This window comes from Oryctolagus cuniculus, chromosome 1 (assembly GCF_051225735.1).
Source record: "Oryctolagus cuniculus isolate XC-2025 breed Fujian yellow rabbit chromosome 1, ASM5122573v1, whole genome shotgun sequence".
Taxonomy (NCBI): domain Eukaryota; kingdom Metazoa; phylum Chordata; class Mammalia; order Lagomorpha; family Leporidae; genus Oryctolagus; species Oryctolagus cuniculus.
Window position 1 is genome coordinate 105,948,581 of NC_142867.1, and position 21,288 is coordinate 105,969,868.

Sequence of the window (21,288 nt, forward strand, 5' to 3'; positions counted from 1 at the left end):
GTTCTCTGTTTCTGCCTGGGAAAGCAGTAGAAGATGGCCCAAGTCCTTGGACCCCTACACCCACGTGGGAGACCTGGAAAAAGCTCCTGGCTCCTGGCTTCAGATCAGCGCAGCTCCAGCCATTGTGGCCAGTTGGGGAGTGAACCATTGGATGGAAGACCCCTTTCTCTCTCCCTCCCCCCACCTCGCTTCTCTCTGTGTAACTCTGACTTGCAAATAAATAAATCAATCTTTAATAAAAAAAAAAAAAAGAAAGAAAGAAAGAAAGAAAAAAAGAAATATCCTCACAGACACACCTGGAATAGTAATTGACCAAATGTCTTGACATCCTGTGGCCCAATCAAACTGGCACATAAGGGGCAAGCATTGTGAGGTAGCAGGTAAAGCTGCCACCTGTGATGCCAGAATCTCATGTGGGTGCCAGGTTGTCTCACCTGCTCCACTTCCAATCCAGCTTCTTGCTAATGGCCTGGGAAAAGCAGCAGAAGATAGTCCAAGTGCCTGGGCCCCTGCACTCACATGAGAGACCTGGAAGAAGTTCCTGGCTCCTGGCTTTGGCCTGGCCCAGCCCTAGCTGTTGCAGCCATCTGGGTAGTGAACCAGAGGATGGAAGACATTCTCTCTCTCTCTCTCTTCAATGAAAACCCTATCAGAATTCCAAAGGCCATTTCTGCAAAAATGGAAAAGTTGATCCTCAAATTCGTACAGAATTTCAAGGGATCCTGACAAGCCAAAACAATATTGAAAAGAACAAACGTAAAGGACTCACGCTTCCCAATTACAAAACTTACTGCAAAGCTCCTGTAATAATAACACTGTAGAACTGGCATAAACAGATATGCAGACCAATGGAACAGAACTGAGAGCCTAGAAATAAACTCATACTCTACGTTCAATTAATTTTCAGCAAGGATGCCATCTGTTATGCTTTGGACGTGATCTGACTGCGTTCCCCATAGGTCCGTGTGCTGGGAGCCTGTTCCTAAGGATGCAGTGTCGGGAGATGCATGAATCTCTGTGGTGGGACAAACTAGTGGGAAATGATTAGGTCATTTAGTGTCACACTTAGAAGGAATTAATGTAGTTCTCATGAGACCCTGGTTAGTTCTCATGAGAAAGGAGCCACAAAAGAGCAAGACTGGACACTCCCCCACTCTCCGTGTGATCTCGCCTTCTTGCACCTGCTCCTACAGTGATGCCATCTGCCAGGCTGTGTCTCAGCCAAGGGAGCCCTCACCAGAGGCCAAATGGAGGGGACCACCTGACCTTGGACTTTCAGCCTGCAAAACTGTGAGTTAAATAAACCTCTTTTCTTATGAAGTACCCAGCCTTGGGAATTTTGTTATAGTAATGGAAATGAACTGATACACTGTGTAGTCTCTTCTATAAAGCTGGCACACTGTATACCACAAACAACAACAAAAAAAATGACACTGAACTCCAACCTACACATTATACAAAAATTAACCCAAAATGGATCCACAACCTAAATCTAAGAGCTAAAACTAGAAAATTCTTAAAGGAAGACACAAAGGAAAATCTTCATGATCCTGGATTTGGCAATGAATTTTTATATAAGATACCAAAAGTACAAGCAACAAATAAAATTAAAAAATAATAAATTGGATATCATCAAAATTAAACATCTTTGTGCATCAAGAATATCATTAAAAAATGAAATGACAACCTGCAGAATGGGAGAAAATATTTTCAAATCACCTAGCTGAGAAGGATCTAGCATCCAGATTACATAAAGAACTCTCAACAACCAAGTAAAGTAACCCAGTTCAAAAATGGGCAAAGAACTTGACCAGATATTTTGCTAAAGAAGATATATTATGAAAAGATGCTTAATATCATTAGCCAATGAGGGAAATGCAAATCAAGTAAGAGCACTGGTAATCATCAAACACAGCAGGAAAATACTAAGTGTTTGGTGAAGATGTATAGAAACTACATTGCACACAGGTACATCTGCTATGAAAAACAGCTGGCAGTTTCTCAAAAATTAAACACAGAATTACTATGCAACTCAGCAATTCCATTCCTAGGTACATTCCAATGGAATGGAAAACAGGTATTCAGAAGGTTGTACACAAACATTCATAGCAGAACTATCTACAACAGCCAAAAGATGGAAGTAATTCACATGTCCATCACTAGTACAGCTGTCCCTCCACATCCATAGGGGGTTGGTTCCAAAACTCCCAGGGATGCCAAAATCCTCAGGTGCTCAAGCCCCTTACATAAAACGGCACGGTATTTACACTTAGCCTATGTATGCCTTCCTATATACTTTCAATCACCTCTTACTTAGAATATCTAATACAGTGTGCCTGCAGAGGGCACCGTGCTGCAGCATACTAAGCCACCTCTTAGGACGCCCCCATCCCATAACACAGTCCCAGCAGCTATGCTTCCAACCTAGTCTCCTGCTAATGCATGGGAGGCAGCAGGTGATCACCCAAGTGCTTGGGTTCCTGCCACCTACGTGGGAGATTAAATGAAGTTCCTGGCTCCTCCTGGCTTTGGCCTGGCTCAACCCTGGCTGTTGTGGGCATTTGGAAAGAAAACCAGGAGATGGAAGACCTAGCTCCTTTCCTGCCCCACCCCCACCCCATCACACTGCCTTTCAATAAACAGTTTAATGCTTAAAAAAAGAGAGGAGGGGGCTGACACATTCAACAGATACAATTTCTTCTTTCAGAATATTTTCGATTCCTGGTTGGCTGAATCTGCAAGTGTAGAACCTTCAGATAGAGGGCCAACTGCATAAACACACAGTAGAATATTACTCGGTCATTAAAACTGAGTTGTTTAAATCAGCTGGACCAGACCAACTTGGATGAACCTTAAAACTGTTACACTGAGTAATTCACCATATAACAAAAGCCACATATTGTATAATTCCATTCATATGAAAATAGGTAAATCTATAAAGAGAAAGTAAATCAGTATTGCCAGGGGCTGAGGACAGGACAGAATAGAAGTGATTACTTTATGGATATGGAGTTTTCTTTTGTGGTTATGGAAACATTTTTAGAATTAAGCAGAGGTGATAACTGCACAAAACTGTGACTGTACTAAAAGCCATTGAATTTGTATACTCTAAAGTAGTTACCTTTGGATGGTACCTTAATTTAAAAAAAAATCAGTAGAAAGATGTATACATAAAATTCTACTTCAAAAAGGAAGGAAGGAAGCAGAGAGGTGGGGCAGGAAAAAAAAAAAGTATTAACTTGGGCTGAAAAATTGGAAAAAGGACACGTGATTAGGATGCAGATTGGCAGTGACCACCAGGCATCACACAGCATGCTGTAGGCCCCTCCTCATGACCCTGGGCATCTTATTTTGCCTCCTTTTTGATATGGGACCCTTCGTATATGGAAATAACACAATGCAGCTACATTCCAGCATACATTAGCTTCCTGGCAATAGTTTCTACATCTGGGAAATAAGTATCCCATAAGCTTTGACAGCATTGGTGATGTTGAAATGAAGCAATGCATGTAGGAATTGTCATTAGAGTGATTGATTGATTGATTGATTAATAAATAAATAAATAAATGTAACAAAGTATGACCTGCCTATCCAACTAAACCATCTGGAGTTTGTAGCAAAAGTTGGCATCATCGGAGAAAAGTAGCTATCTTAATAGTTTCAGTTTTATCATTTACTGGCTGTGTAACTTTGCAAATTCTACTTACTGGCTATCCTAATTTTACTTCATTGGGTTGCTGTGAGGGTTCAATGAAAACATAAGTTAAAGTGCTTCATACTCAAGTGTTAGTCAAAAAGTCTGTTTTCAGAAAGGCTTGTGCTACAGTATGTAAACTGTTACGTTTCAAGTCAGAGTGCCTTGAAGATGCAACTTACTATTTAGGATTTCATTTCAGGTAGACCCATTTTTCATCTGCAATATGGAAGTAAAAAGACTTCAGTTTAAAATCTCAAACGAGACCCTTATAAGCCATGATACTAGCTGCATCTCAGTTTCCTCTCCAGTAGCAAGGTAATACAACATCCCTTGGACAATCAGCACACAACACATGTTTTATGAGGTTGCTATTCAAATAGGACTGCTAAAAAAGCATTTCGGAACAAAGGGTGGAAGTCATCTACAACTCAGGATGAGAAATGCAGATTTGGAAGCAGTTAATAAAAAAGTAATGAGGGACAAGCAGTGTGACTCAGCAGGTTAAGCCACTGCCTGCAACACTGGCATCCCATATGGGTGCCGGTTCATGTCTCAGCTGCTCCACTTCTGATCCAGCTCCCTGCTAATGTGCCTGGGAAAGCAAAGAAGATGGATGGTCCAAGTGTCTAGGCCTCTGCCACACACATGGAAGACCCAGACGAAGCTCTGGCTTCAGCCTGGCCCAGTGCCAGCTATTGTGGTCTTTTGGGGAGTCAACCAGCAGGTGGAAGGTCTCACTTTCCCTCTCTGTATCTCTTTCAAAATAAATAAATATAGCTTTTAAAAAAAAAAAAAAAGCGGCTTCGGAAGCCAAGAGTACAAATGGTTAATCTGTAGGATAGAAGAAAAATAAAAATAGAAGAACAAGAGTAATGCAGGACCCAAAAATACAAGGGAACAGAAGCCAGGAAGTGAGCTGCGGCAGTGCAGGCACCAACAGGACACTGAGCTGTAGGCAGAGATGTGATTAAGAATACACACTCTCTTGGCTGGCACCGAGGCTCACTAGGCTAATCCTCCACCTGCGGAGGCGGCACACCAGGTTCTAGTCCTGGTTGGGGCGCCAGATTCTGTCCCGGTTGCCCCTCTTCCAGGCCAGCTCTCTGATGTGGCCCGGGAAGGCAGTGGAGGATGGTCCAAGTGCTTGGGGCATGGGAGACCAAGAGGAAGCACCTGGCTTCCGGCTTCGGATTGATGCAGCGCACCAGCCGTAGCGGCCATCTGGAGGGTAAACCAACAGAAGGAAGACCTTTCTCTCTGTCTCTCTCTCTCTCACTGTCTAACTCTGTCAAAAAAAAAAAAAATATATATATATAATATATATATACACACACACACACTCTCCTTAAATGGCTATGTACCAGGGCTAAGAGTCATAAGAACACTATACAATGACATAGCCAGGGCCAGCCTTGTGGCACTGGCATATGAATTGACCATACGGAAACCCAGTTCAAGTCCTAGCTGTTCTGCTTCTGATCCGGCTCTCTACTAATGGCCCTGGAAAGCAGCAGAAGATGGTCCAAGTGCTTGGACTCCTGCACCCATGTGGAAGCCCAAGAAGCTCCTGGCTTTGGATTGGCCCACCTTTGTCCGTTGTGGCCATTTGGTTAGTGAACCAGTGGATGGAAGACCTCTCTCTCTTTTCTCTCTGTAACTCTGCCTTTCAAATAAACAAACAAAAAAAATTTTTTTAAAAGATACAGCGGCCAGCGCTGCGGCTCAATAAGCTAATCTTCCACCTTGTGGCGCCGGCACACCGGGTTCTAGTCCCGGTCGGGGAGCCGGATTCTGTCCCGGTTGCCCCTCTTCCAGGCCAGCTCTCTGCTGTGGCCCAGGAAGGCAGTGGAGGATGGCCCAAGTCCTTGGGCCCTGCACCCGCATGGGAGACCAAGAGAAGCACCTGGCTCCTGCCATCGGATCAGTGCGGTGCACTGGCCGCAGCGCGCCAGCCGTGGCGGCCATTGGAGGGTGAACCAATGGCAAAAGGAAGACCTTTCTCTCTGTCTCTCTCTCTCACTGACCACTCTGCCTGTCAAAAAAAAAAAAAAAAAAAAGATAGATAGATGATAGCTAAGAACTGAGGGTGTACTGTAACACTTCTGTGATGAGACTACAGCCAATGATTAAAAAATATACCCTGATGTTTTTAGGAAAAAGCATAGTAGTTAGTAAGAAATAACAATAAAATCAAACCCCAAAATAAATATCAATAAAAAAGTAATACTGAAGGATCATAAATGCCTTAGTAATAATAAAAGCATGCGAATATGAGTTGAGAAGGTGAAACAAAAAGGGAATACAGTGAAAGAAAAAAAATTACTACTGACAGGGCACTGATTTGACCAAATGGTGATCAGTCACTAGTCACCTCCATCATATCTGTTTCACTCTATAGTAATAAAGACTTACTAAAAGCCCACTCTCAGCTGTCATTGTGGTGCAAACCAGCAACAGTGAGTCAAGTCCTGGCTGCTCCTTTTTTTTTTTTTTTTTTAAAGATTTATTTATGGGCCGGCGCCGCAGCTCACTAGGCTAATCCTCCACCTAGTGGCGCCGGCACACCGGGTTCTAGTCCCGGTCGGGGGTGCCGGATTCTTTCCCGGTTGCCCCTCTTCCAGGCCAGCTCTCTGCTGTGGCCCGGGAAGGCAGTGGAGGATGGCTCAAGTCTTTGGGCCCTGCACCCCATGGGAAACCAGGAGAAGTACCTGGCTCCTGCCTTCTGATCAGCGCAGTGCGCCGGCCGCAGCGCACCAGCCGTGGCGGCCATTGGAGGGTGAACCAATGGCAAAAGGAAGACCTTTCTCTCTGTCTCTCTCTTTCACTATCCACTCTGCCTGTCAAAAAAAAAAAAAAAAAAAAAGATTTATTTATGTATTTGTAAGTCAGAGTTACACAGAGAGAAAAGGAAAGGCGGGGGGTGGTCTTCCATCCGCTAGTTCACTCCCCCAACTGGCTGCAATGGCTGGAGCTATGTCAATCCGAAGCCAGGAACCAGGAGCTTCTTCCAGGTCTCCCACGCGGATGCAGGGGCCCAAGGACTTGGGTCATCTTCTGCTGCTTTCCCAGGCCATAGCACAGAGCTGGATCTGAAGTGGAGCAGCTGAGTCTCGAACCAGCGCCCGTACTGAAAGCAGCGGCCCTACCCACTACACCACAGTGCCGGCCCCTGCTCCATTTCTGATCCAGTGCCCTGCTAATGTGCCTAAGAAAGCTTCAAGTGTTTGGGTCCCTGCTACCTACATGGAAGACCCAGATGGAGTTCCTGGATCCTTGCTTCAAACTAAACCAAACCCTGTGGTTGTGGTCATCTGAGGGAGTGAACTAGCAGTTGGAAGAGATTCTCTCTCTCTAACTTTGCCTTTTAAATAAATAAATCTTTTGCATTTTTTTTAAAGGCACACTCTGGCAAGGTTCACAGGTGGGCAGCCTGGCAGATGCTGATGACATAAAACCACTTACTTTCTGTACTATAACCTAGCCTGCCGCTGCCTGGTTGGCCTCTCCACAGGCCTCTGGGCAACCAGTCCCCTCCCCACTGGAGCCCAGACAGAACCACACAGCACCCGTGGCCATCTCATAACTGGGCCGTTGCAGATGCTGCTGCTGTCACCTGAAGCTTTGTGCTGAGATCTGGGAACTAACCTGTCTCACACTCCAGTCAGCTGGGAGTTATCTTGCTCAGGTCTGTATTTTACATTGAGTTTGAATTATACTGTCATTGGAAAAATGTTTTGGAAAAGAAACAGGAGCTTTAAAAACTTTGTTCCATCGCTTCTCGGCCTTTTGGCTAAGATCAAGTGTAGTAAAAACTTTGTTCCAAAAGCAAACAACATGAAAGGAAGGTGGTGGACAAGACAACAGCTGGACAGGGTAGCAGAGGATTTTCCTGTTGCTCTGTCTGGGGACTGAAGACACATGGGCTCAGCAGAATGGAAAATGAGAATTCTAACTATAAGTTTCTCAAAGTTTAATGTGTAAATGAATCACCCAAGAAATCTTGTCAAAAGGCAGAATCGGAAGCAACAGCACTGGGTGGAGGTCCAAGCAGTGGTGGGCTGATTTGTAGTAGGTGTGTTTTCCTTGCTTTGCCTCCTACCTTGGCAATTTCAACCAACATGGGGTCACAGAAGACAGAGCTGGAAGAGATGTACATAGTTTCTTGGACAGCAGTACAAAGTGGCTCCAGCAAGCCCAGTTTCTGCATTTCTAATCCTAGGTGATATGGCTGCTGCTTGTCCATGAACTAGTTTGAGTAGCAAGGGACTAGAAGACAGTGAAGGTGGGGCCAGTCTCTCATATCAGACTGCTGGTATGAGTCCTGGTTGCTCTGCTTCCAGTCCAGCTTCCTGCTAATGTGCCTGGGAAAGCAGCCAGTGATGCAGGTGCTTGTGTCCCTGCCACCCATGTGGCTTTGGCCAGGCCCAGCTTTGGCTCCTGCACCATTTGAGGGAACCAGCAGACACAAGATATCTCTCTCTCTCTCTCTCCTTCTCTCTGTCTCTCCCCCTCTATCACTCTGCACTTCAAATAAATAAATCATACAGATCTTAAAAACACACACACACACAGAGAAAAAGACAGTGAAGGAGTCTGAGGATTAGGCTAGCTGATAAAGGGGCAGTGACATAAGAGTGAAGAGAGACATCATCTGGATCAGTTTCTCAGGCCCAGCACAAGTTACACTTTGGGCCACATAATTTGGGTTTTGGAGGGTCATCCAGGACACAGTACGGTGTTTAGCAGCATTCCTGACTTGTACCTACTAGAGGATAGTGACATCCTCCCACAACAGTCATTCAAAAAGGTCTCCAGATGGGGCCAGGGCCAGCACTGCGGTGCAGTGGATTAAACCCTGCCTGCAAGGCCAGCATCCCATTTCAGCGCCAGTTCAAGTCCCAGTTGTCCCACTTCCAGTCCAGCTCTCTGCTAATGGGCTTGGGAAGGCAGCAGAAGACAGCCCTAGTGTTCCTGGCTCCTGACTCTGATTTGGCCTAGCTATGGCTGTTGCAGCCATTTGGGGAGTGAACCAGTAGACTGATACGTCTCTCTCTCCCTCTCTTTGTAACTCTTTTCACATAAATTAACACATCTTTAAAAAAAAAAAAAAAACCTCCAGAGATTTTCAGTCTCTCCCCAGTAAGGCAACTGGGGAGTGAATTAGTGGATGAATGAATGAATGAAAAGAAATAAACTTTTAAAAACTGACTGGGACCAATGCTGTGGCATAGTAGATAAAGCTGCTACAGGCCACCCATGGCCCTCACTTAGAGTTATCTCTAAGAAATAAAGGGGGAAGAGGAGAAGTCTATCGTCCACTAAAATAAAAGAGATGAGATGCTGGAGTGAGGATAAAACATGAGACAGGAAGTTTTCTTTAGGTATCAATGAGCTCAGTCAAGAAAGGTGAAAAAGAGGCTGGCATCACAGCACAGCAGGTTAGGTCGTGTCCCATACGAGCGAACACCAGCATCCTGTATGAGCACTGGTTTGAGTCCTGGCTGCTTCACTTCCATCCAGCTCCCTGTTAATTGTACCTGGAAAAGCAACAGAGGATGGTCCAAGAGCTTGGGCCCCTGCAGCCACATGGGAGACCTGGAAGAATCGGTGGAAGGAAGCTCTCTCTCTCTAACTCTGCCTTTCAAATAAATAAAATACATATTTTTTTTAAAAAAAGGGGGTGGGGTTGTTGAAAAGGTTGTCTCCTTAGAAAAAGCGCAGGAGCTTTACAAGTTAAAACCCCGGGATGAGGGGCCGGCACCGTGGTACAGCAGGTGACGCCTCCGCCTGTGGCGCTGGCATCCCATACGGGTGCCAGTTTTGAGTTCCAGCTGTTCCACTTCCAATCCAGCTCCCTGCTGATGTGCCTGGAGAAGCAGTAAAAGATGTCCCAAGTGCTTGGGCCCCTGCACCCACATGGGAGACCGGGAAGAAGCTCCTGGCTCCCAGCTTCAGATCAGCTCAGCTCTGACCATCGCAGCCATTTAAATGGAGAGCGGATGGAAGACCTCTCTTTTTCAAATAAATAAAACAAATCTTAAAAAAAAAACACACACACACACACCAGGACAAGAGTTCTACAGAAGGCATTAGGAAAATAACAGGAGGGGTCTGAGCTGGGACACTAGTCCAGCAGTTAAGCATAGGACCAGCAATGCCTTGGGTTCCTCAAGTCAGAATTGCCTATGTTCAGTTCTGGCTGTACCATTCCCCAGCTGAGTGACGCTGGACAAATTATTTAACAGGCATAATCCTTCTCACAGACACTTCACGGAGCTGTCACAGACTACTGGGACGAAATGTGCTAAGTTCTGAGCACATGGTCTGGTGTACAGCGCCTGCTTTGTCAGTGTTGCCTGTAATTATTATCAGCACCATTGCCTTCCTTGCGAAGTATTTGCTTCACTGTGCTATTGGCTTAACTTTCTTTGGTGAAACAGAACACGTGGAAGAATCTTGCCTGGTGAGATGCTATTTGTCTACTGAGGTCTTTGTACTCGCTGTGTGAGTACAACTGTTTACAGCTCAGAAGTGGGAGAGTTGTAGAAGCCAACCACTGATTTACGTTCCCAGGCCTACAATTAATGAGACAAGGTGCAAGGAAGTAAGAGTCAATACATCAAGAGAAAGCAAAAAGGACATTAAATTTTCATGGCTACTGGCAAGCTTCATAGGACTGGCATAAAGAATGCACAGTGCAAGATGCCATCCACTGTATAGGACGCTTGCATCCCATATATGGAGTCCCTGGGTTCAAGGCCCACCTCCACTCCCAATTCTGGTTTCCTGCTAATATGTACCCTGGATGCAGCAGATGATGGCTCAAGCACTTGGGTCCCTGCTGCTCATGTGGGTAGACTAGATTGGGTTCCGAGTTCCTGGTTTGGGCCTGACCCAACCCTGGTTGTTGTGGACAACTGGGGAGTGAATTAGTGGATGAAAGAGCTCTCTGTGTCTTACTGCCTTTCAAATGAATGAAAGAAATACATTTTTAAAAAATTACTGGGACCAGTGCTGTGGCGTAGTAGATAAAGCCACCCACAGGCCACCCACAGCACCAGCAACCCATAGGGGCAACAGTTCATATCCTGACTGCAACACTTCTGATCCAGCTCTCTGCTAATGTGCCTGGGAAAGCAGTAAAGGATGGCCCAAGTCCTTGGGCCCCTGCACCCACATGGGAGACCCAGAAGAAACTCCTGGCTCCTGGCTTTGTATTGGCCCAGCTCCTACCATGTCAGCCATCTGGAGAGGGAATCAGCAGACAGATGATGTCTCTCTCTGTCTCTCCCTCTCTCTCTCTCTCTGTAACACTGCCTTTCAAATAAATAAGTAAATCTTAAAAAAAATTATGATGCTAATCCTCAGTCAAGAATCTTAGGTGTACAAGAAGTAAACTGACTTCAAGTTGTTTATCTCGCAGTAACAGTAAACTCTGCTCCTGGTTTTTATCTAAGTCAAAAATTGATTAGAAAACAGGAACCTGGGCCAGCGCCGTGGCTCACTTTGTTAATCCTCTGCCTGCGGCGCCAGCATCCCATCTGGGTGCCAGGTTCTAGTCCCGGTTGCTCCTCTTCCAGGCCAGCTCTCTGCTGTGGCCCGGGAAGGCAGTGGAGGATGGCCCAAGTACCTGGGCCCCTGCACCTGCATGGGAGACCAGGAGGAAGCATTTGGCTCCTGGCTTCGGATCGGCATACCTCCGGCCGTAGTGGCCATTTGGGGGGTGAACCAACAGAAGGAAGACCTTTCTTTCTCTCTCTCTCTCTCTCTCTCTAACTCTGCCTGTCAAATAAATAAATAAATAAATAAAACGGAACCTGTCACTAGGTAATTGCTTTAAATATGCAAATATCAGTCTACAGTCTGGAGGATTTAGTGATATCACAAAGTATCCACTTTTAGATTCCAGCACATCCTGACAGCATGTTTCCTGAGTACTATATTTTTCTCTCACTAAAATTCTTGTAAGGCTATAAAGGGTGTGCCCTGTATACAACTGACCAATAAGGGAAAGGATGTATTCTAGGTTTTAAATAGGTTCTGTGTGTGTGTGTGTGTGTGTGTGTGATGGGGGAGTAGACAGCTCTTTCAACAAGGACAATTAATTTTCTTCTAAAAGGAAGGTGGAACACCTCAGAGAATTTGAAATAGAAGAGTGCATTCTAACATGAGCCATATGAAGATGACCAAAGAAGTTATTAAAATCTCTCTGCTAAGACAGCCAAGGTCCTTTCCCCATATAAGTTCCTTCCACCTGGCCTGCTAACTTGAAGCATTTTACATTAGCAAGACTAAAAAGGGCAAACATTATCCAGCATTCCAAGCTTATCATCTGTCAGTGCAGGGCAAATCACTGGGAAGAACAGTAAATGTCATCACTCTGCAGGTGGCCAGGAATCAGGGGACTCCAGCCAGCCGGGCCATTGCAGTGCCAGGCCTTCCCAAAATAGCTATGACTTATATACAAATGCCCATCAAACACCTCCCATGCAAACTCCACTGGAGTGCTGAAAAGGGGGTCACTCCTCAACCTGTGACAGGGGTGAAGGAAGATGTCTCTGATTAATAAGCACGTGGTCTAAAGTGACAGCACCCCAGCAAATTTAAATATGACCTGCTGCCCTTCGGATAGTCACTTCTCTAAATCAGAAAGATGGCCTCCAACCTAAAATTTTCCCACCTGTTTTAACTCACTGGGCTAAAAACAAATGATCTCTCAAAGGAGACAGACTAAACCCTGACTCACATCCCAAAAGGCACTTGTGAGCATCTCACAGCACCCCTTCCCGTCGGAAATCCGCCCAAGAAACACCATCCACAGAGTTCCATTCTGGGGCCCTGGACCCCGAGGTCCCTTTAAGTTCATGAGTTTTAAGTGTGTCCATGCTGCACACCACTGGTCTTCCGAGTACATCAAAAGCAGCAGCAGGAAAGGATTCTCACAGGGAGCTGACAGCTTCGTGTTCTGAATGTGAAATCGCTCGTGACCCATCTCGTTTTGGAACGCTGGGCCGAGATTTCCCGTTCTTTTCAGCAGCCGAGGGGCGAGGAGGTGGTGTTAAGTTCTAACATTCCAAAGTAACTTTAGAAGTTCTCGCCTAGCTCGCTTCTCTGGCGTCTGCACACGGACTTCAGCCTTGGGATTCCTCCTCTCCCCCACAAACCAGCGCTCAGCCCAGAAATCCTCGTACGGATTTTCGGATATGAGGAACAGGAGGGCATTATCAGAGTACCTGCGAGTCATCACGCGGTTCCTCCTTCCTAAGGAGCCAGCGCGAGTGATGAACGCACTCTCTGAGGAGGCTGCGGGGGGGGGGGGGGGGCGGTTAAAAAAAAAAAAAAGGCAGAGACAACCAGGGCTCCCGGGCTCTCGCAATTTGGTGATAAACCCCGGTTTTTGAGGCAGATAACCCTGGTCTGCTTTAGACGCTTTAAAACAACACCGCCATAAAACGGATTTAAAAGCCAAAGCAAAACAAAAACAGACAAAGCTGTGCCCCTAAAGGAAGTTTCTCTCCCCAGGTCGGAGCCCAGGAGCTCTCTCCCCGGTGTTCCCGGATCCCACAACCCCACGTGCAGCCCTTTATATCTGGGATCCCCATTCCCCAATCCCCCTCCAACTTCAGCCCGGCCCCCGACCCACAGATAAAGTCCTCACGACGCCGCCCCGCGCCCAGGGAGGACTTCAACCTCCTCCCGCGACCCCCATCCTCACCCGGCCCCGCCCGCGCCCTCCGCAGCCCCCAGCCTCCCGGAGCCCACAACCCCGCAGCCCCGCAGGCCCGCGCCCCGCGCCGCTCCCGCCCGGGCCCCACACCCTGCCCCCTCGGGCCCCGGAGCCCGCCCCCCTCCGCTCCCGCCTGCGCCCCGCGCCCACCGAGCCGTGGCCGTCCGCTGCTCCGGCCGCTTCGTCCTGCTGCAGCTCAGCAGTCATGGCCGTGGAACCCCTCCGCGGGTCACCGGCCTCCCGCCGCCGCCGCCGCCGCCACCACAGCCGTCCAGCCCTCGGGACTAGGCTCCGCCCTCGCCCCCGCCCTCCACTCGGCTCTGCCCGGTCCCGCCCCCGCCTGCAGCGCGCGCCGAAGGCCCAGCCCACACGTCCCGCCCCCGGCCTGCGCGCGCACGCAACGCGCGCGGCCGAGACGCGAGCGCTCTGCGTGCTCCCGCGCACGCCGTGCTCCGACCCGGCGCCGGCCACGTGATCTCGGCCCCGCCCCCGGCTAACGGTCAGCGGCACCGCCCCGGGCGGCTGCGGTCCTGACGGTTGGTGCCCAGGAAGTAGGTTTGAGGAGGGCGAATGCTGCGTTCCCGAGTCTCCGTCTCCGCCCTCTGCCCTCAAACCCCCCTCATTTCTTGGGACCGATCTCCCCCCGCCCTCAACTCCAGTTTTCCCACTGACGAGTTAAAGCTGCTTCCGGTTGTGGGAAACTGCCTGGGAACGAATAATAGTCTTTACCTCCTGGCCAGGTAGCCATTTCCAAATCTAGGGACACGAAAAGTTGTCGCCGTGTTTAGGAAAAGGGGAGGCGGAGGCTCAAGTAGCGGTTTGTCCACTGCTAACCGACGGGTGCCAGGCGCGGTGACCCTGAGTTTTCCCGTTTCCGGTTTTCAGTTCAAGCGTCGGTGCTGTCGTGTTTTGGTTACTAAGTTTGAGCTAGGAGTTTTTGATGTGTTAAAAGCCCAGGTGCTGCAATAGACTTTTCAGCAATTTGGTGGGAACTCCGACTTCTAAACCATATTCTGCTTTCAGATGGAATTGTGTCACAGACAGTCCACTTCACGCCGTGGTTGTCTCCGGTCTGCCGAGCGTGCCAGGACACGGGGTTGACAGTACTGCATGTGCCATAGCCCCGACCTGGCCCTCGGAAGGCTCTTTATGTGGGCGCTGTCGTTTCGTGTGCTCTTGGGATAATGATGGACACAGCGTGTGTGACGTAAGGAACAGGTGCAGTAGCCGTGCGAGGTCTGATTACTGTCAGGGAACTAGGCTAGGGCTGGGGCCACTTCCATCCCCTGGGGGATGCCTGGGTCCCTTTTTCCCCTTGTTGCAGGGATACTGCCGTAGAATCTTCACACTCAGCAGGCGGACTCTTTGGTGTATGCCTGGTGGCGATAGGACGTCTTATGTTGTGGCTGTTCTTTTTTCTCATGTGTAATCGAAAGTTGTGTTTTTGGCTTCAACCCGGGTGTCCTTGCAGAACAAGTTGATTTCTGAGTCTTGCTTATTTGCAGCATTGCCTATTTCTGTACTACTAGAAAGCTCTATTTTTGTGTGTTTTTACTGTGTCTCAGGAGCAACCTTTGTTTGCGGTCGCACATTTATTTTAGGAAGTTGCTTTTTTAATGTGTCTTAGTGTTTCAAAACCTATAACTCTGTATTCATGAAAGCTTAAAAAGACTGTCAGAAACCTTCTGTACACATTTCTGAAAGAGGTATGTACAGGTAGAGATAGGTACAGACCATTTGATAAGTAGAGACGCTGAAGTTTAATTAAGCCCCTTTTCTGAGGTGTGTTCTACACAGGGTTCAGAGCAAAAAGAAGATTCGATGTAATTGATTCAAGGGCTGTGGATCTGATAAATCCTCTTAGCCTCTTTTAACTTAACGTAGTGCTGAGCAAGAGACACTCTGTTCAACCGTAGCATTTGGTGAAAGAGTCCACATAACTGCTTAGCCACCAGCTGGCAAGCTTCACAGTGATCAAATATCAAAAGTGAGTATCATGGAACACGTGCTGTCACCACAGAAGAGCCCTTCTCAGTCCTCGTAAGGGCCCGTATATGACAGTGCCAGAGTAATTAGTTATTTGTCAATAATCATTTTGATAGTATTCAGGGGAAAATGAAATATTAATAAGGAGCAATAGTAAATAATAGGCATGTTTTTGAAAAGGAATCATTTCCAGAGTGTTCCCAGAGAAATTATTTTCCCCTTTCCTGAAGAAATTTTTGTCCCAATACTAAGTGGTTTTTCAGGGTCACTGAATTTCTCTCCTACAGATTTATCTCAAACCCCATAGTTTGTATTATAATAAAATGATCGCATTTCAGTGTTACTGAATGCTTTTGTGGAGTAAGAGGATAACTTGGGAAAGCATTAGGAAAAAGCAAGAAACATATACTTAGGGGGGTAAGTGCTGCGGCGTAGTAGGTAAAGCCGCCACCTGCAGTGCCGGCATCCCATATGGGCGCCGGTTCGAGTCCCGGCTGCTCCACTTCCAATCCAGCTCCCTGCTGTGGCTTGAGAAAGCAGTAGAAGATGGCCCAAGTCCTTGGGCCCCTACACCCACGTGGGAGACCCAGAAGAAGTTACTGGCTCCTGGCTTCAGATCGGCAGAGTTCCGGCCATTGCAGCTAACTGAGGAGTGAACCAGCAGATGGAAGACCTCTCTGCCTCTCCTTCTCTCTCTGTGTAACTCTCTGACTTTCAAGTAAATAAATCTTTAAAAAAAAAAAAAAAAGAAACATGTACTTAGGTTTGGTCTGTGCTTTATTTTGTAAAACGTTTTTGCCTCTGAGCAACTGGATTTTAAAGCTAAAGGCTGCAACTGATTGACAGGTGTGACTGGTCTTTGACCTATGGATTCCTTTCTAGGAATGATCTAGTCAGAAACGTCCTTAGGTACAGTTTTCTCAACAGCTAGGAAAATGGTGAATTTCCAACCTTGCTGAAACATGTATTACAGGCAGGGTAATTAGTGGAGAACTGAACTAATTTCTAGTAAGGTTAATGAGTTCATTTTAGAAGTATTTTGCTTTGGTATTCAAAATAACTTGATATCCTCTTTATGTTTCTTTTAAAAAAGCAGAGAAACATTAAAAGTTCTTAAAATCTGTTTTCATTCTTTTTAAACCTTTTTTGTTTATTTAAAAGGCAATGAGAATGAGAGACATAGATATCTTTGATCTGCTGGTTTACTCCCCAAATGCTTGCAGCAGCTAGGCTGGCCTGGCTAAAGCCAGGGGCCCAGAACTGCATCCAGGTCTCCCACATGTGTGGCAGGAAACCACATATTTGAGCCATCATCTGCTTTCTTCCAGGTTACACTCCAGCAGGAAGTTGGGTTGGAAGCAGAATGTGGACTTGAACCAAGGCATCCTGATATAGGATTCAGGTGTCCCAATCAAGTGTCTTAAAACCAGTGCATCAAACATCTGCCACTGTTTTCATGAAATTCTTGGAATCTGATTTTCCTATTAAAATTTTTTTAAAAGATGTGTTTATGTATTTCAAAGGCAGTTACAGAGCAGGAGAGGCAGAGGCAGAGAGATCTTACATCCTCTGGTTCACTCTCCAAATGACCACTATGGCTGGGGCTGGGCCAGGCCAAAGCCAGGAGACAGGAGCTTCATCCAGATCTCCCATGTGGGTGGCAGGGTTCTAAGGACCTGGGCCATCTTCCAGTGCTTTCCCATGGTCATTAGCAGAGAGCTGGATTGGAAGTAGAGCAGCTAGGACATGAACTCGTGCCCATATGGGATGCCAGCACTATAGGCAGTGGCTTTACCCACTATGCCACAGTGCTGGCCCCCAATTTTTCTTTTATATGAAGGCAATGAACAATACCTTCAAAAGAGATGATAAAATAGGGGACTATAAATGAGGACATAGATTTCTACAAATTTGAATTAGGACGGACCAGAATTGAAGACAAGGAGAGATATGATAAGCTTATAATAAATGATGCTCAGGGAGTTAATTATTCATATAAAATTAATTTTAGACTCCTACTTCATATCATAAGGCAATTTTAGGTGGATTATAGACAAATGTAAAAACAGAATTTATGAGGTCAACGCTGTGGTGTAGCGGGTAAAGCCAATGCCTGCAGTGCCAGCATCCCATATGGGTGCAGGTTCATGTCCCGGCTGCTCCATTTCCAATCCAGCTCTCTGCGATAGCCTGGGAAAGCAGTAGAAGATGGCCCAAGTCTTTGGACCCCTGCACCCACATGGGAGACCCGGAAGAAGCTCCTGGCTCCTGGCTTTGGATCGGCACAGCTCTGGCTGTTGCAGCCATCTGGGGAGTGAACCATTGGATGGAAGACCTCTCTCCCTCTCTCTCTCTGCCCCTCCTTCTCTCTGTATGTAACTATGACTTTCAAGGAAAATAAATAAAAAATCTTTTAAAAAAAGAATATATTTGGGGGGATAGAGAGGGTTTCTTAAATTAGACACAAAAAGCACCATCCAAGAATGATGAATACATTTGATTATATTGAAATTAAGAATTTTCCAAAGTACCATGAAGAAAATGAAAATATCCACAAAATGGAAGAAAATATCTTTTTAAAGATTTATTATTTATTTATTTTATAGAGTTACACAGAGAGAGGAGAGGCAGAGAAAGAGGTCTTCCATCTGATGGTTCACTCCTCAACTGGCCACAATGGCCAGAGCTACACCAATCCGAAGCCAGGAGCCAGGAGCTTCTTCCAGGTCTCCCACGTGGGGGCAAGGGCCCAAGGACTTGGGCCATCTTCTACTGCTTTCCCAGGCCACAGCAGGGAGCTGGATCAGAAGAGTAGTGGGGACTAGAACCGGCGCCCATATGGGATGCCGATGCCTCAGGCCAGGGCATTAACCCGCTGCACCACAGCGCTGGCCCTGAAACTTTTTAATGCATAAAACTGATGGTATTATCTAGAAGAAAAAGTTTCCCCGCTTTTGCACTATAAATGTATTGGATCAGATGATTCTTTGTTGTGGGGAGTTGCCTGTTGTATAGTGTCCCTAGCATCTACCTACTAGATTAGATAGTCACTAGTTGTGACCATTTAAAATGGCTTGAGACATTGCCAAATGTTTTTTAAGATGCAGATTCTTCCATTGAGAACTTCTGATTGAAAGTATGGGGAAAACAAATTCAAAGGAAACAAAATAAAAAAAGGGCCAAGAGTTTCAGCAGCACTCTACAGAAGAGGAAGCCCAATCATATGAAGATGCTAAGCTCGTTAGTAACCAGATATCAAATTCATTAGACGTAAAATACAAAAACATACCATTTCATGCCTCTGTATGTGTGTTTGTCCCTCTCTCTGTAATTCTGTATTCAATTAAAGAAATCTTAAAAAAAATTCAAAATATGGAGAGGAATGAAAGCCGTGCAAGCAGAGTTCCCATTAATATTTCTTAACTCTTATTTGTTTATCTTATAATCAATGTTAAGTTGCTATCATTGCAAAATAACTTGTATGCCTCACAGTAATCACTAAACAAAAGATCTATAATAGCCTTACCAAAAACAACAAGCAAGGAGTCAAAGTATACTACTAGAGAAAATCACTTAATCACAAGTGAAGATTATAAGAGTGGGAGAAAGATAGTAACTGTAATAAAACTAGAAAACAAGTATTAAGTGGCAGTGGTAGGGCCTTACCTATGATAGTAAACTTAAATGTCAACTTATTTTTTTAAACAAACATAACTATGGTTTCTTCCCTCAAAGAGCTTACAGTCTGTCTTTTTTTTTTAAGATTTATTTGAAAGAGAGTTACAGAGAGGCAGAGAGAGAGACAGAGAGAGAGAGAGAGAAAGAGACAGAGAGAGGTCTTCTATCTGCTGGTTCACTCCCCAGATGGATGCAATGGCTGGAGCTGTGCTGATCCGAAGCCAGAAGCTAGGAGCTGCTTCTGGGTCTCCCACACAGGTACAGGGGCCCAAGGACTTGGGCCATCTTATACTGCTTTCCCAGGCCATAGCAGAGACTGGATTGGAAGTGGAGCAGCTGAAACTCAAATTGGTGCCCATATGGGATGTTGGCACTGCAGGTGGTGGCTTTACCCACTATGCCACACTGACCCCTAAATGTCAACTTATTAAATTCTCCAATTAAAAGAGTGAGTGGTTAGAAAATAAAAGGCCCATGTATATGCTGCTTACAAGGAACTCACTTCATTTCTAAGGACACATGCAGACCGAAAATGAAAGGATGGAATAAGATACTCCACATAAATAGAACCCAAAAGAAAGCATAATAGGGCCGGCACCGCGCCTCACTAGGCTAATCCTCCGGCTTGCGACGCCGGCACACTGGGTTCTAGTCCCGGTCGGAGTGCCGGATTCTGTCCCGGTTGCCCCTCTTCCAGGCCAGCTCTCTGCTGTGGCCCAGGAGTGCAGTGGAGGATGGCTCAAGTGCTTGGGCCCTGCACCCCATGGGAGACCAGGATAAGTACCTGGCTCCTGCCATCGGATCAGCGCAGTGCGCTGGCTGTGGCAGCCATTGGAGGGTGAACCAACGGCAAAAGGAAGACCTTTCTCTCTGTCTCTCTCTCACTATCCACTCTGCCTGTCAAAAAAAAAAAAAAAAGCATAATAGGCATACTTATATTGGATAAAATAAATTTTAAGTCATAAGTAGTAAAAAGAGACAAGGTAGGTTATTATATAATGATAAGGCATTCAATCCAGCAAAAGGAAGTGACAATTGTAAATATATATGTACCCAATATCAGAGCACCTAAACACATAAAGCAAATACTTGTCGCTCCCCGTCTTCGTGGAGGAACGACACAGGACCCTGCGCTGTTCTTTTGTCTGCTCGGCCCTCCCCGGGTTGGCTACCGACCCTTCCACCTCTGTGGAAGGGCGGTTCCCCCTGCCACATTCCCCACTTCCGCGGGGGAGCGGCACACCGCCGGCTGGCTCTCTCGGGGGCTGCACAGGTGTTCCTCTTAGATGTTCCCCTTAGATGTTCCTGGTGCATGTTGTCTCTCTCCTCCTTTATAGTCCTCTTCCACCAATCCCAACTCTGCTACCCACACGCCGAGTACGCTGCTCTCCTCCAATCAGGAGTAGGTCCTACAGTTTATTGGTTGAACTGGAGGCAGCTGTGTAGAAGCTGTTTCTCCCTTCTCAGCGCCATATTGTGGGAGAGCAGATGCATAGAATAAGTCTTAATTCCAGTAACTTAGTCTAGTCCGAGTTGCTCCCCACAAATACTAATAGTACTAAAGAGGTAGAGAGAGTCTAATATAATAATAGTAGTGGTTAACACCCACTTTCAGAAATGGACAGATCATCCGGACAGAAAATCACCAAAGAAGCACTAGAGTTAAATCACACCCTCAATCAGTTGGATCTAACAGACATTTACAGAACATTCCATCCAACAGCTGCAGAATACACATTCTTCTCAACAACACATGGAACATTCTCCAGGATAGACCATATGGTGGGTCACAAAACAAGTGTTAACAAATTTTAAAAATAAAAATCTTTTCTGACCATAATGCAATAAAGCCAGAAGTCAATAACAAGAAACACATAAATACATGGAAATTGATTTACTCCTGAACAATCAATGAATCAAGGAAGAAATTAGAAGCAAATTTTAAAATTTATTGAAATGAAGGAAAATGGAAATATAACACACCAAAACCTACTGGATACAGTAAAATCAGTGCTGAGAGGAAAATAATAGCAATCACTGCCTGCATCAAAAAGGCAGGTTTCATATAAAGGACTTATTGCTGAACCTCAAAGTATTAGATAAACAAGAAACAAATCAAGTCCAAAATTATTAGAAGGAAAGATAAAATTTAGAACACAAATAAGTTATGTAGAGACCAAAAAAAGGAATATAAAAATCA

The 21,288-nt window shown here is 46.0% G+C and overlaps 1 protein-coding gene across 12 annotated transcripts in view; it reads right to left on the minus strand.

The window, feature by feature from the left end:
• USP28 (ubiquitin specific peptidase 28) overlaps positions 1 to 14,581 on the minus strand; it is a 75,667-nt gene extending 61,086 nt beyond the window's left edge. For 4 of the 12 annotated variants that reach the window (XM_051849154.3, XM_070078474.2, XM_051849125.3 and 1 more), the window contains exon 1: positions 13,575 to 13,760. In XM_051849154.3, the coding sequence (XP_051705114.2) occupies positions 13,575 to 13,631 (57 nt within the window). In that variant the 5' untranslated portion in view covers positions 13,632 to 13,760. Of the gene's footprint in view, positions 1 to 13,574; positions 13,761 to 14,153 lie in introns of those variants that run through there. The other 8 variants (XM_051849147.3, XM_051849140.3, XM_051849123.3 and 5 more) reach the window with 3 other exon arrangements.
• Positions 14,582 to 21,288: the final 6,707 nt, after the last annotated feature.